This window comes from Drosophila ananassae, chromosome 2R, assembly GCF_017639315.1.
Source record: "Drosophila ananassae strain 14024-0371.13 chromosome 2R, ASM1763931v2, whole genome shotgun sequence".
In the NCBI taxonomy this organism is placed as follows: Eukaryota; Metazoa; Arthropoda; class Insecta; order Diptera; family Drosophilidae; genus Drosophila; species Drosophila ananassae.
The window spans coordinates 12,049,562-12,064,272 of record NC_057928.1 but is presented as its reverse complement, the minus strand read 5'-3'; the positions used below and the strand labels follow the sequence as shown (position 1 = coordinate 12,064,272).

The following is a 14,711-nucleotide window of genomic DNA, read 5'->3' as shown; positions in this document are numbered from 1 at the left end:
TAAAGCTTGTGCTAAAGGAAAACACACAGACCATACACACCATATACACCCACCTGACAGGCTTCTTTCGATTCGCATTACTCATACGCTCCGTGGGTGGTTGTGAATAGAATGCTGCCATGGCTTGCAAAATTTTTAAGTTGCTATTTATATTTATGCCCTGGCACTGGCACGGCTAGAGGACCAAACAAACAAAAAACAAAAAAAGTAAAAAAACTGCAGCGAGAATAATAATAATAAAACTCACGCACAGGCGCTCATTGTTGCTGTTGCTTTTTTTTTATGCACTTTAAGAAATTTTTAAACCAAAAATCAAAGGGAATCTAAATAGCATGCAAGAGTTAAGCAATATTATGATGATATTGCACCTACAAAATTTTATTTGTTCATTTTTAATAGCTTCTATTATTATTATTTTCCTCTTCAAAAAACAAAAGTGTTTCTATAAGTCATCTACTATTTTTTTCATGTCTGTATAATGCCGTCGTCGCCTTCAAGAGCGCAATAAGTCATAAAAAGAAAAAGTTTTTAAAGGGCTCTTAACTTTCACTTTCATCTCGAGCTCCGAGCTCCTCATCCAGCGGGTGACTTGCGGACAGACGGACAGGCGGACAGATGGAGTGGCTGTCCCTATTGTGTGTTCACTGTACAGCATTCGCCACTCACTGGCCGCCGCTTAACTTTTATGATTCCGGCCGTGGAGGAGCGAGTCAGTCGGACGGAGTGCGGTTACAAAGCCGGAATATCAACGGAATATCAACGGGAAGAGGAACTGTCGACGGGCGGTCGCATAAATAAGAAAGCGACTGTAAGTGATGGACTTTATTTTTAATATTGGCCGCCAAGGCGAACGCGAGAGCAAACGCGAACGCGAAACTGGAACGAGAATGCCATTGGCATGAGGCTCTGAATATTAAGAATATTTGTATTTTCCTTTACCCGAAAGAAGTATATGATGCTTCTTTTTCAAATGAAAAGAAATGAAATGAAATGAGATGAGATGGACGGTCCGTCGTTGTGGGGGCGATATCATCCAGGGCGCTAATGAAAATATGTTCGAAATGTAAATTGAGTCATTTGGTAGGCTTTGGAGGCCGGCTTTTACGATATCCGGCGCCTAATGAATTTGTCCAAGACGGGCAGGCAGGCGGGCATTCAGGCCAGCCATCCCAGTCGGTCATCCGTTGACCCACATCTCTCACATCTTCCACATCTTATCGCCTGCCCGTGTCAGTCTATCTATATATAGGTTTATGCGACGGAGAAAGTGGGATAAAGTGAAGTGGAGTGGACATTCTTACCCTTTTCAATTTGCCAGATATTGTGGGAAATAGGTCCCAGTGTGATAATCACAAAGAATGCGGAAATGGAAAGTGGAGGCGGCAGATAGCAGGTCCCTTGTTAACTTTTTGTCTCCATTGTCCATTAGCTGTCCGACTTAGCTAGCCCCATACCCTGTAAATAAGTTGAGAAGGGGGTATTTACCAGCTCTGACATCAGATATGTTAATTAATTATGTAGACTTTGGTTTTGATTTTATGAAAAGCCCTTTGAAAGGTTGATTTTCTTACAAAAGGAATTGTGTTGTATCCTTTTCGTAAGAGGTACCTCGCGGTCCGAATTTTCCTTTTAAGCCGCACTCACTTATTATGAACTAAGCTTGGCAATGGCAATGGCAGACGAGGAGCAACAGTCGTCCCCGGATGCCTGGATGCCCCGACCAGGATCCGGATCAGGTCGCCTTGGACGCATTCTTTGGCTCTTTATCGCGCACGCCAAGTTGCGCAAATCGCCATAAATCTTTGGGCTGATTTATGTCGCCGCCCGGCATTGGCCTCCAAAATTTATCGCAGCCCGATGACAGCTGCGCCCAAGTTAGCCCACAGCCACAGGCATCTCCCTCTGTACAGTCTGCTGTCCGTTGTCCGTTGCCCGTTGCCCGCTGTCCTCTGTCCGCTGTCCGCTGTCCGCGGTTGGTTGTCCTTTGGAAGCCGTTAGCTTGGCGTTTGTCAGCGGCTACAATTTCTGGTGTGGATGGCCTGCGGCGACATCCTTTCCATGGCCATGAGTAGCCGTCTTCAAGGCAAACATCCCGCGAGACGTGTGGCCAGGATATGAGGGTGTGCCAGTCTCTGTGTGTGTTAATTATCGTGGACTCGCGTCTCGATGCCGTTTCTGTGTGACTTCTGTCGGAAATTAATTTCCTCGCGGCACGTTTGCACTCACTCACACACTCATTCCCAGCGAAAGTGATGGCTATTGTTTGCAGACACTGAGAGAAATAAATACTAATAATAAAATTTAAAAGATTAAGCGATTAAGTAGTGATTAGTTCAGTAAAAAACTCTAAAATCCAAGCCCGATTAAGAATATTTTTGTTAGAATTTCTTAGACTTAGTAACCTTTTTTCTCCCTGTCCTGGCAGATCGTGTGCAAAGGCTCCTTGCAGTATATTTGCGTTTAATTTTGTATGAATAACGGAAATTTGCGGCTTTCCGACATTTTAAATTGCCATTAAAGCCCCGACAAAAACGACGCGTTTGGGCCATTACACAAAAAGGATACGTGAATACATGGCGTCCTCGGGGCCGAAGGAATCTTCTGCGGTTGCCGAGTGCGGTCGGCGAACAGATACAAATGCTGAATGCATAAATAAACCATTTGAAATTTTCCCTTCTTGATTGATTTAAACTTGCGAGCCACTTTCCCCTTCCTGGCCAACTCGAATGAAATTAAATTAAGCCCGAAAAGGCGGCCAGGCGCGAAAGATTAATTGGCCCAGTTCGCTCACATGCTACTTAAATTATAAAGTTTTCTCTCGAGAGAGGTCCTTTTGATAATTTGTAAAGAATAGTTAATATATGAGATGTTACTGGCTTAGATTACTGCAATAATTAGAGCCCCTCCACTCACCTATGGATTACTTAAATTGAAACTTCCCAAACTAGATACTCCATTCGAGATTTCGATTTCAATTTGGGCATCGAAGTACGAGCTCATATCCTGTATAAATCAGACTCAACTCGAGTTAGTGGCGGCGAAACCAAATTCCTTGTGAGTTATATCCACAATTCAGAGTCCGCTTCCATTTAACTCTCGAGAAAATTGAGCAAGCCTCTAATATATTGCGCCATGCAAATGAATGCGAAATCCACACATAAACAGAATCAGAATCAGAGTCAGAATAAGGATCAGAGCCAGAAGTTAGCAGGCAGCAGCCAGCAGCCGGGGAAGGACATTCGACGTATGCCGAGGAGGAGGATTTTATGACTCCAGGCCGAGTCTCGACGACAGCTGTGTGGCCCTTATTGGCAATTATTGTCCATAAATTGCACATTTATGAGAGCGTGTGAGAGTTAGTTTACCTTTTTGTGTGGGCCGCAAATGTGCTCGTATTTTGTGTCTAATGTGGTCCATTAAGAGTCGGCCTGGCCCAGCGAGTCTGGCCAAATATTTGCCCAACGGTTAGCCACTCTAGGCCACTCCCAAAGTCATCGTTTGTCGGCCTACAAGTCCTAGAACCTGGCCGAGGCGTTGACTTAATTGCATTTCATAGCAGCTTTATGTCGGCTTTAAGTCAACCAGCCAGCCTGTTAGCCAGTTAGCCAGGCGAGTTGATTTGTTTGGGGAGTCCTTGTTTCCTTTTGGCTTTGCGGGAGTGCCACTAAATCAATATGCCAACAAATCAGCTGCTTGGGCGAAAAATTTCCCGGGGTGCGAACAAAAATCTATGCATGAATGCGATTTTCAACACATTTTTCACATTAACTGCCAACAGCTCGGATGTCGACACCGTCGTCTGTAATTTTGTATGCACAGTCTGGCTGGCAGGACAACAAATCACCAACCCACCCAGCCCAGGACCAGGACTAGGACCAGGAACGGCTGGTCCAAGGACCAAGTATCCTGGGGGCGTACCATCACATTGCAGTGCAATATAAATAAGCCTGGACTCGATTGCAGTTTCACTACTTCGATCGCTTGTCAGTCTTATGCGAGAGATATGGCCAAAGTGGGCGTTGATATGTTAATGCCAGGCCACGCCCATTTGTAAATAATGGTGAAAAATAAATACGAAAATGAAATACACTTGAATTTTATTTGAAAAGGGTATATATTGCTCATACGCCGCGTAGCCTTGGCACTTTTTTTTTTGTTAAATCCAAACTAAACTTTATACCCCTTGCCTTTGCAATAATAATTCAGTTCTTGTGATTGCAGATGGTTTTTCTTTCTTGGTGGTGGGATTGGTTGTCTGGAGAAGTAAATGGGAAAAAAATTGACTCGCATTTTTCACCTTTGCCGAAGGAGGGAGCTGTGGAGCTAGAGATCCTGAGATTGAGTTTAAAATGGAAAAAAAAGGAGAAAAATAGACGACAGACTTGGCCAAGACAGACGCTTCCTGTTGTTCGAGTCGATTTCCTTCTTATATCTGAAGGAGCTCAACTTTCGATTTTCCATGTTGTGTTTTGCATCGAAATCCGCAAAGGGTGGAGCTCAACCAGAAGGAGAAGCCAAGAAAAACTATATCCAGCCCCAGTACCTCCCGGCTGCAGTCTAGTTTTTATTTTTCCCCCACAGTGTTCAACTTTTATGCACTGTTTTTCGCTTATCATTTTTGATTTATGTAACTGTTTTTATTATTTTCATATTGTTCGCGAACTGGAGATGGGAATGGCGATGGTGGGTGGCCTCCGAAAACTCTGATTGCTGAAATCACAAGAGTTTTTCCTCACATTTCAACCACTCTACCATTGTGGCCAGAACCCCTCTGGAACTCCTCCAGAACCCCCTAAGAACCCCCATTTCATAACATCATTTTTTTGTGTGTGCGTTGTGCCAAAAATTCGTATTCCATTCTGTCCATGGCTGAAAAGTTTACGGCAGTAAGGAGACGAGAAAACGTCCGGAGAATGGGCCAAATGGTGGGTGCATGGAGTGCTAGATTTCTTACGAGTTTTCCAAATTTGATTTTTGCTGTTTGTTGTGGAATTTGAAATGATTATGGGAGCAGAGGCGTCTCTCCATTGGAAAGTTGCATTATGCGCTTTGTTGGTCAACAAGAACTCTCTGGCCAGGACCAGCTCTGCCTTGAAAGTTTTCAAGTTTTTTCTTTGCCAGCACATACACATGGCTTCTCCTTGAATTATGCATTTTAAATATATATATTGTATGGCTGAGACTGACACTAGACTACTGGTGCTGTCAAGTTTTGGAGTAGAACTTCTTTTCCGGACTGCATATAGGAGATTGAAGTGTTAAAGTCGAGAACGAGTTGTTTCCAGATGCCAGTCACTCGGAAAATGCGTTATTAATATTCCTTGGCAGCAGCAATTAGGCAAATCAACCGTAAACCCACACACTCTCTCGAAATGAGAAATTGCACTCCAAGATTGATAAATATCTGGGCCGTAATTGGGCCATCAGGCGCAATAAGTGCTTCTGCAGAGAGAACAATTTTTGGCACTTAAATTCCTTCTTAGAAACACATATCCCCCATAAATGAGTACATTTCGCTGAAAGTGTATCCTAAACACTCCAATGCAAATTCATCCGTAGACAAAAACTTTACGATTTCATAATGGAAACCTCAAAAAGTACTTAACCAATGAGGGAAAGTTTCCTTTTTTTTTACTTCATATTTTGGTAAAAATTGTTGAGTAGGGGTGTGGCTGAGGGCGCAAGGGGGTTCAAGCATTCCAAGTGCTGGCAATTGTTGACATTCCTTGGAGGCAGCCACAAAAACCCGAACCGAAACCCAAAGCCGAGCTTGGCTTGGCTCCTTCACGGGAGGACACAATGAAATATTAATAAATTCCATTACTAAAGAAAACACACTCGAGTGCGCAGCAAAACATCAATGGCAACGGCATAGACTTTGGGAATCCGAAAAGGGGCAGGCAGTCGAAGGAGGAGGAGCCGGTGGAGACGCCACCGATTCCATTCGATTCGATACTACGATTGTGTGACTCGCTCCTCTGAAGCATTTCACTTTTGCCACGCAGACAATTTTCAATTGAAGTGGGATCGAAATACGTGGAGCGGTTGGGGAATGCCTCGGCTGAGGGGGCCTTGGTGGTGACTTTCCAATTCAATCTAGAAAATACATATAAAATGTATCGCATATAGACATTTAGATGGCATTCACTGCACACTTACAATATTTTCTGTGTCGCATTTGTGTTGTTTTGCAAGGGCTTTATTGACAATAAATACTGAGGAAGTCGGGATCCGGGATGTCGGGATGTTGGGATGTCGGAATGGGCATCATCATCATCCCCGAGCTCAAGGCGATGAGGATGGATGGCGGTATAAGTGCCTCCAGCTGGCATTAAAGTCGCACTCGAACTCCTAAACTTTAATGCCCATTATGGCCAAATAGCCACTTATCGGCTGAAGGCTGCTGATAGTCGCCGTGGCATTAGCAATAATATTTGATTTGCCAAATGAAGCTCCGGCGTTTTAGGCAAATGCTCTTGTTAACAAGGCCAACAGTGGACTGGCAAGACTGCGGGAGTCGCAGTATCCTAGCTAGCCAATTTGCTTCAACTCCTTACTTCTTCCTTTTTTTTTGTCAACCCGTGTCCCTGGCATCTCTGCAATTAAATGCAAATGGCGTGTGAAAGCCAATTTCGGAAAGTACACAGACAGAAACTAAGTGCAAGGCACTTGCACAGCTAATTTGTAGGAGCCATTGTAGGAAGGGACGGCGAAAATGAATTGAGGACCAGGCCAGGACACTGACATTCAAGCTCCGCTTGAGTGCCTTTTATTGCTGGCCAATAGTCAAGGGTGTGTAATATTTAAAGGACACTTTTAGAAGAGTTTGGCTGTTTAAAAAGTTATTAAATTTTCGGTATAACTCTTATTATTTAAAAGAGTTATTGACCCCGAATCGGATCAAAATTGGAGAGGATCCCATTTTCAAGGGATCCCATCAGCAAAAAGGGTTGAAAATCGAAAAAATATTTCCTAATAAGATTTATATACAGATCGTCGGGGAATTGACCCAGAAATCGTTTAAGGTATTCCGCTTGAGAATCTCATACAAATTAGAGAAGATATAGACATCACTCTGGGCCCTATGGGGCACAACCCCATTTACAATGGGTCCCATCAGAGAAAAAGGACAGAAAATTGAAAAAATATTTCGTATTAAGATTTTTGCCCCTTGACCAATTAAATTAAAACCAGTTTACTACTCTATTCATCACCCAGCCTTCATAGTGGTATTGATATCACTTTTTAATTGAAATTTTCATCCAAATTCAAATGAAAACTGTCTATTGGCCAGACTTTAATTTCTCAAAAGGCTGGTCGCAATGGAAACTCTTTTTATTATAATTTGGCCAAGACACGCGGCCAGTTGGATGAGTTGGAGCGGAAAAAGCCGTCGGGGCGAGTGGCTTTTGGGTTATTTTGGTGGCGTCTGTGGGGCCTGTGGGGGATTGTGAATTTAGTGGTGCGTGTTTGTATTCATTGATGTTGACCCAAACTAAAAACCTCAAATAACACAAAACACAAACAATCAGTTACGATCCGGCCGCACGCCATGGCCCAAAACGGATGGACGGAGGATGATGGGAGGAAGTTGTTGTGGAATCATGTCAAAATCCAAAGCCGCAAACAATTAAACAAAATTGCAAATTAGACGTTATTTAGACCAAAACCGACCAGCGTTGCCAAAACTCACTGCCACGAAAAGTTGACAGCCGCCACAAAACCAGGCAAATACCAAAAATAGCAACAACGATAAGAACTTGGCCGAGACCCGATGGGCGACCGCCTGACCACGCCCCCATTGTGCTGCACAGTGAAATGTCGAAAGGAAGGAAGTGTAGGAAATTGCCTATTTGCAATTGTAATTTATTCATTTTGCTTAATATGCCGTGAAGCGCAAGGCTCAAGGCCCACTCCCCCATTGCACAAACAAAACAATAATTTTCTCATATTTTTTCGGGGCACTTTTGGGGGTCACCGACTCGACCGACTCGGCCACCGACTGTTTGTCAATTGCAATCGTTTGACTAATGACTCGCCATGCCAAGGTCATGGCTCTCTCCATTGTTGTTGATTTCAATTAGGAGCCGCTCTTAATTTGCATAATTATCATAAAGTTTGACGAGGGATAACGAGCCAGTCGAGTGGGAAATTGTTCGACTAGCATTTTATCTGATGGATGAAAGTTGTATTCCAACGGCATGCAAATTAAGCTCTGATTTGTCTCAAATGAGCCCCATGATTATATCCCATTTTTTAGATGGATAACCTTGGCTACAGGCGCTGAGTACTCTTACTTCCCTTCAACAAACTAAATTTCTTTAAGGGTACTCGTAGATAAAGCCAAGTACCTGGGGTAGTCCTTTATAGTTCATTTTGTAGCCATACCATACATTCTTTTCATTTGCTTTGCTAATACCCCATGTTGCCTAGCAATTCCCCTTTTAGCCTTAATCCGTAAGCTGTTTGTCACAATTTGCACAAGATCTTTGATTATTTAACGACCCTGAGGCTCTTCCTTTCAGCAGGACACTTTGGTAAATGGACTCGTGCAGAATCGGCTTGTTGCTGCCTGGTCGATGAAGCTATTTAGGCAGCACCTTTGCCTCCGGAATGGGCCATAGATTGCAGTTTTATGTCGCAACATTCAAACAAATCGCCGGCCATTTAAAACGGTTTAAAAGCCATTGCTGCAGCCCGTAACAGCCACACGGTGTCTCCTGGCTTTTCCAGCCAGCCATCCAGCCAGACAGGATGGGAGTTCCCCCTTTCTTTTCCGGAAAATGACAACAAATGAGAGCCCATTTGCGTACGAGGATGGCAGGAGCGAGGGGATTGTTTTGGCTGTCGAATTACGTAAACATTGTCATAAATGAAAAATTTAGGAGTCGTAGCCGAGTCAAGCATTTCATTTGCTATGCCAAATTTGTCAATCTCGTTGGACGAGTTTTTTTCTCGAGTCGTCTCGACTTTGGCTTAGACGCCGCAGGGACTCACATGAGCCGGAGTTTTTGCTCCGCGACTTTGTTTTGTTTTCTTTGCCATCCGACATCAGCATGGAAGCTCTGGAATTGCTTTCATTTCAGTCTCCCCTTCCCAGTGTCGGCTGGGGGAAGTTGGAAGATGGTTTCTGCGGCAGGCGCGACATATTAATTATTCATTTTGATTTTGGTTTTCTAGCAGCGGGACATCGCCACAGAAAACAACAAAAAAAGAATGGTTGGAAAAGCAGAAAGCTTGGCGGGAAGGCTCATGGGCTGTTTGTGATTTATAAACACGCGCGTCGCTTTGGGTGATTTACTGCAAATTGCTTTATAATGTTATATACATTTTCTTGCCGATTTCGTTGCTTTTGCCTGCTCGGGAGTAATTACAAGCCCACCATTCCGGATATCCCCAAGAAAAATGAAGCACGATTTTTGGGCAATTCTAATCCATTGGCTTAAGTATATGGGCTCCTTGGAAACGGCTTAAGATTGTTAACAATTCAGAGATCATAACTGAACCAGACTCGGGAAAACATTTCATATTAATGGGGTTAAAAGGGCTGTTAATGCGAATTATGCAAATGTCAGAGATATTTGTTTAAGATAATTTCAGAATTAAAGTCTTGGGCTTAGAACTGAAACGGTACTGACAGGGGCTTGGTAACTAGGCAGTCCTACTGACTAAGTCCGAGGCCGGTGGAGAAGGACTCTCGCTCACTGCAGCAGGCGACACGGAACCGAAAAAGCAAATCTTTGTACAATACAATTTACATTGCGCATCTGCCGGAGTACGTATGCCTGCTTGTGTGTGAATTGTATTTATGTAAATTTTTTTTTGGCAACGAGATGTTCTTCGTTTATTTTTGCATTTTTTTCTGGCAATGCATTGCCAGCGTTGCCAACATTGCAATGTTTGGCCAGCGCTTTTTATTGTATAAATTTTTCGTAGCTGAAAATTAGAAATGTTGCACTGCGTTCAACTTCACTGACAGTGCGTGGCAAATTGCTTTCCAAAGTCTGAAGTCTGGCATGTAAGAGAGAGAGTGTGTGTGGCTGTGTGTGTGTGGCAGGACGAACACGCATACATGTACATTGTACATCCAACCGATAGCTAACAATAATAGCAAAAAATGGCTTTTTTTGCTTTGCTGCCTTCTTTCCGTTTCCTAACAATAAGTACGGAACCGGGAACTGGTAACTCTGAAAAGTGGGCGGAATGATATAGCATCGTACGTATATGGCTGTTCGGTGTAGCGGTAATTTGCATGTGCAGACTATGGCACATAATATCCATGCATTAGAATTATGAATCCCCCTTGCCCCTGTCCCTACCCCTGCTATATGCCCCCCGACCTCGTCCTATCAGGAATAATGGCATGGAGTGGCGGCAAAAATTTTTACTACATAAATGCGAAAAAATCGAAATTTTCGCTCACATATTACGGCGTGTGCACATGGCGTATGCGTAATAAATGCGCCTGCCTTCCATTATTTTGGCATTAATGTCGATGAATCGATCATCTCCATGGGCCAGGCTTTTGAAGCAAATAATTATAGTTCCTCAGTCCACTGTCGAAATCCAAAATATTACTGAGGAAAACTAAGCTGCCGGGCAGACAGGCAATTAACTTAATTACTGTTTAAACTTTTTCCAGCTTGGCCCGGCCCTGGCCCATCGAGGCAATAAAAATAAAAAAGTGAAAAATTATATTTAGAAAATTAAATTCCCCAGTTCCTGCCAGAGATTGTGCACGTGGCCTGGCCAAAAATTTTAAGTAGGAGAGAAATGAAGTCGTAGAATGTACAGTGGGTGATGAGGCTTAGATTGTTCTTTAAGATGTAAATTATATCATAACTTCTATATTAATTTTCGAGATATTAATTTTATTGAATTGTCTCTAAGTTTGTAGTAATTCCACTGTTCTTTCACCCACTGAACTGGGACTATTATTATGCAGGCGGCATGCCCCATTATCGTTTTGTTCATTTCCGTTGTCGTTTTTGATTTTTGTGTTGCAGCCTGCCAGTGGCTTGGGGGAGCAGATGGTGGAAGAAGCTCCGGAGCCAGCTCAGAAGTCTGTCGATGAGTGCTTTTCAGTTTCGGGGCACAAGCAGCTTCAGCCATCCATCCTTTTATGGCAGCAACCATTTTGGGGGCAGCTTTGTCAGTTGCAATAACTTTCGCGTCAGTCCACTAACAGATCGTAATGCTCTCCACTTTTCTACTTTTCAGGCCGCATTTTGTCTACGGGAAAGCCAAACGGCAAGCGAATAAGTTCCTTTTGTCTGCGCCAGCGACTGGGCCACTGCTCTGGCAATTGGCCAAGTTAATAGAGAGCCGGGAGGCCCGATAATGACGTTGGTGCTGCCGCTGCAGCTGCTGCCTTCCATGCTGATGATGATGCTGCTAACTTGGTTATTGCTGCCAGCATAAACGCAAAGGCACAACCAGAAGCCACAGCAAAAGCAAAAGCAGAAACAAAAACGAAAAACAAAAACCAGCAAACAGAAACAAAAATCAGAGGGCCAGAAACCAGAAGAGCTGCAACGCCCTCGACCGGAGCAGGCTTACTGCATTTCCGCTTCTTGTTCCTGTCGCCGTCATCGTTTTCCATTTCCCGGGCAAGGAGCCGGAGCCGGAGCCGAAGCCGAAGCCGGGCAGCCATGGCACTCCACATGGCTCACAGCATCAGCGTCAGCGTCCTCGTCCTCGTCGTGATTGTGATGAGCGGTAAGTACCCATCCCATCCCATCCCAACCTAGCTTACAACCCAAACTCATTCCATAGCAGACCAGGGAAGGGCCTCGGGGTTCCGCCTTATATTGTTGTCTGAGTTAATTGTTGGCATTTGTATGGCGGCGATTCCTTTCCTTTCTGGTCTCTAATTGTCCGTTCCCTGGATTTTGTTTCAATTAACAATTAGTTTTGCCAACTCGGCGCAAAGTTGTGGCCTCAGTATATTCAATTAAATGTAATAATATTGCGCATACGCCCGGCAGGCAGGCACTGGCTCTTCTGGCCGAAACTAAAGACCTCAAACTTTATGCTTTACTCATCGCAACAATAAAAGTGCCAGAAAATAAATAAAAACGAAAATATGCCTGTAGTAGAAAATAAATCTGAAAAGAGGAAGTTTTCTGGGCAAATAGTTTAAGATTTTAGCAACAAGTTGTCTATTACAAACCCTATATTTCTAAGAAGTCTGAATCAATTAGGAAAACCGATTTACCCCGAGGCCCGAAAAGTGTAATTTCAATTTGTAAAACATTGAAACACAAGTCGGTCATAATGTTGTGTAAATCGAACAAATTAAGTATTCGGCACGTGCTCCGAGCTGTGTGAGAAAATATGGGCGAAAACACTAGTTGTCAGTGCGGGATTAACACAATAAGAATATTCTGGATTCTGTATTTAATATTGCAGCCAAAAAACTGATTTAATTAACATTTATCAAAGGATGTATTGGGGGGAAAGGGAGTAGCGCACAGCCCTTAATGCATTTGATTTATTTTTGAAGCGTAGAGAATTTATTGCAGCAATGGCAACAAATAACTGCCGAGGAGAAGGGTCATTGGAACAATTCAAAAAGTGCTTGAATTAATTGCATTTTCGGTGCAGCTGAACTGAACTGAAAGCAGGAAAGCAGGAAAACACAGCGGGAGAGAGACGAGCAAACGGAAAAGCACAAAAAACAAGTGCGGGGCGTGGACATATTTCAAAATTCAATTAAAATAAAACAAAAAGGCGTGTCGGGTGTGGGGCGACACCGATAGCGACACTATGCAATTTCCGCTTAGGGCGTGCCACAGCCCGCCAGTTGCTTCAGTTGCCCAGTCAGCCAGCCATCCAGGTGGGCGTAAAAATAATTAAAGTGCAACCGAATAAACATTGACGATTCCCCCCAGTCATTGGAATGCCAATTCAAAACAAATGTCGGCTATTTTTTAGCGATTTTTCGCTTGACATTTGCCTCTGACTTCTGCGTCCGACAGGCGCAACATTTTCAATTGAATTACGCCAATATGTTCAAAGAATTTAAGAATTTAGACAGAGTGATGGCATATTAAAATCCTTTGGAAAGTGGATGAATTAGCGCTACTCTGGCCGCATAGTCTTGTCCCAGTCAATCAATCAATCAGTCCATCAATCAAATGCCCCTGTTCTTCCAAGTGCATTCCCATGTACCTGCTAGATGCGGAAATTTGTGGGCTTCTCTCTGCGCTAATAAATTATTTCCAGTCGCCTGATGCCTATTTTTTGGCTCTGCTCTATTTTACCAATTTAAATATTGATTATGATTGATTTAGCGGAAAAGGCCAAACACTAAATGTTGTTTATTTTCATTTGACCAGGGCCCAGTGGGCCATTCAGTTAGCGTTTTCGGCTCGATTGCAATTTCAATTTTCAATTCGATGCTCTGGCGTTGTAAATTATACAAAGTAGAATTTACGGGTTGGGCACTTCATAAAAGTAATTGGCTCACATGTTTTAATATGAATATTTTTAAGTTGGGCCAGAACACACTCGTCTGCATAGAAATTGCATACGAACTCGGATATTTGCCTTTTTTTTTGAGGAGAAGTTGGGCAAACTTTCGGACAGTGTTTGGCCTGCGCAAAACGAAATCAAATAAATAATTGCACTGACCAGGACTGGCGAGGACTGGCCAGGCCCTGGCTGGTCAAATATTTGCAACAAACTTTCCGGCTCCGGCATCGGCAAGTCATTGAACGTTGTTGGCCTGGCCAGTAAAACTCAAACACAAAGTGGAAACTCACAGTAAGAGTTGGCTGCGAAAAAAAAGTGTACAAGAAAATAAGGTTGGAAATCTGCAAGGCTCTGCCAAAAAAATACTGGCCACGTGCACCTGGTCGGGATGGAAGAAGGGCCACGTAGGTAATTGAGTATGAATGGGAAATGTGTCGAAAGCGTTTTGTGATGTTTGCCAAACAAAACGCTGCCAAGAAGGAGTCCCAGCCCCAGACACCGGCGCGCAAAGTAACTGGAAAATGAATTCGATACATTATCATGACGTCAAGTCGTGCGTGGTGGCGACTGGCGAAAAGTATAAATTACATCTAATGCCGGGGCCTGCTATCGACGGTCCTGGCAGCCCATTTCTTATGCGAAACACCTGCAGCTCCGAAAAGGAACCAGGAGCCAGGAGGCAGGAGCTGAGAGGTCTACGACCAGCGCCCAACCAAACTGGGAAAGTCTCCCCTCAAGGACACTGGGAGAAAAGGGATTATTTTTATGAATAAATTATTCAAAAATTACTTTCGTATTTTTGTTAAATAAAAATTTTCTCTGGCTTTAATTAAGTTCTATACATCTTAAATACATTTTAATAAAATGATAAAAATCTCTTAAAATGTTCTCTCAGTTTGAATATCAAACCATTCCACAATTTCAACCATTCTGACAGACGACGGACTGACAGACAGAATGCGGAGATGGAGAAAACCAAGGGAGGAGGAGGGGAGGAAAAGGACTAGAAGGACCAGGAGTACCAGGACGACCAGAGCCAGGAGCAGCATTGGCAAATGTGCGCATAAATGAATTACCAATGAACCGCATGGTTCACGTTTTCAATTTGAAAGGCTGGGCGCTAATTTTCCTGGGAGGGGGAGGCGATGGAGGCAAAGGACCTGCCAGGGATGGGCTAGCCTAGAACAAAGACCGAATAACCATTTGACAGATGTGTTGCTCAAGTTTGGAAGGAG

At 43.5% G+C, this 14,711-nt stretch overlaps 1 protein-coding gene across 2 annotated transcripts in view; it reads left to right on the top strand.

Annotated features, from left to right (window-relative positions):
• Positions 1-14,711, top strand: part of LOC6493456 (junctional adhesion molecule A) — a 93,488-nt gene that overhangs the window by 17,111 nt on the left and 61,666 nt on the right. For both annotated transcript variants that reach the window (XM_001957750.3, XM_014908898.2), the window contains exon 2: positions 11,221-11,718. In XM_001957750.3, the coding sequence (XP_001957786.2) occupies positions 11,652-11,718 (67 nt within the window). In that variant the 5' untranslated portion in view covers positions 11,221-11,651. The remainder of the gene's footprint in view (positions 1-11,220; positions 11,719-14,711) is intronic.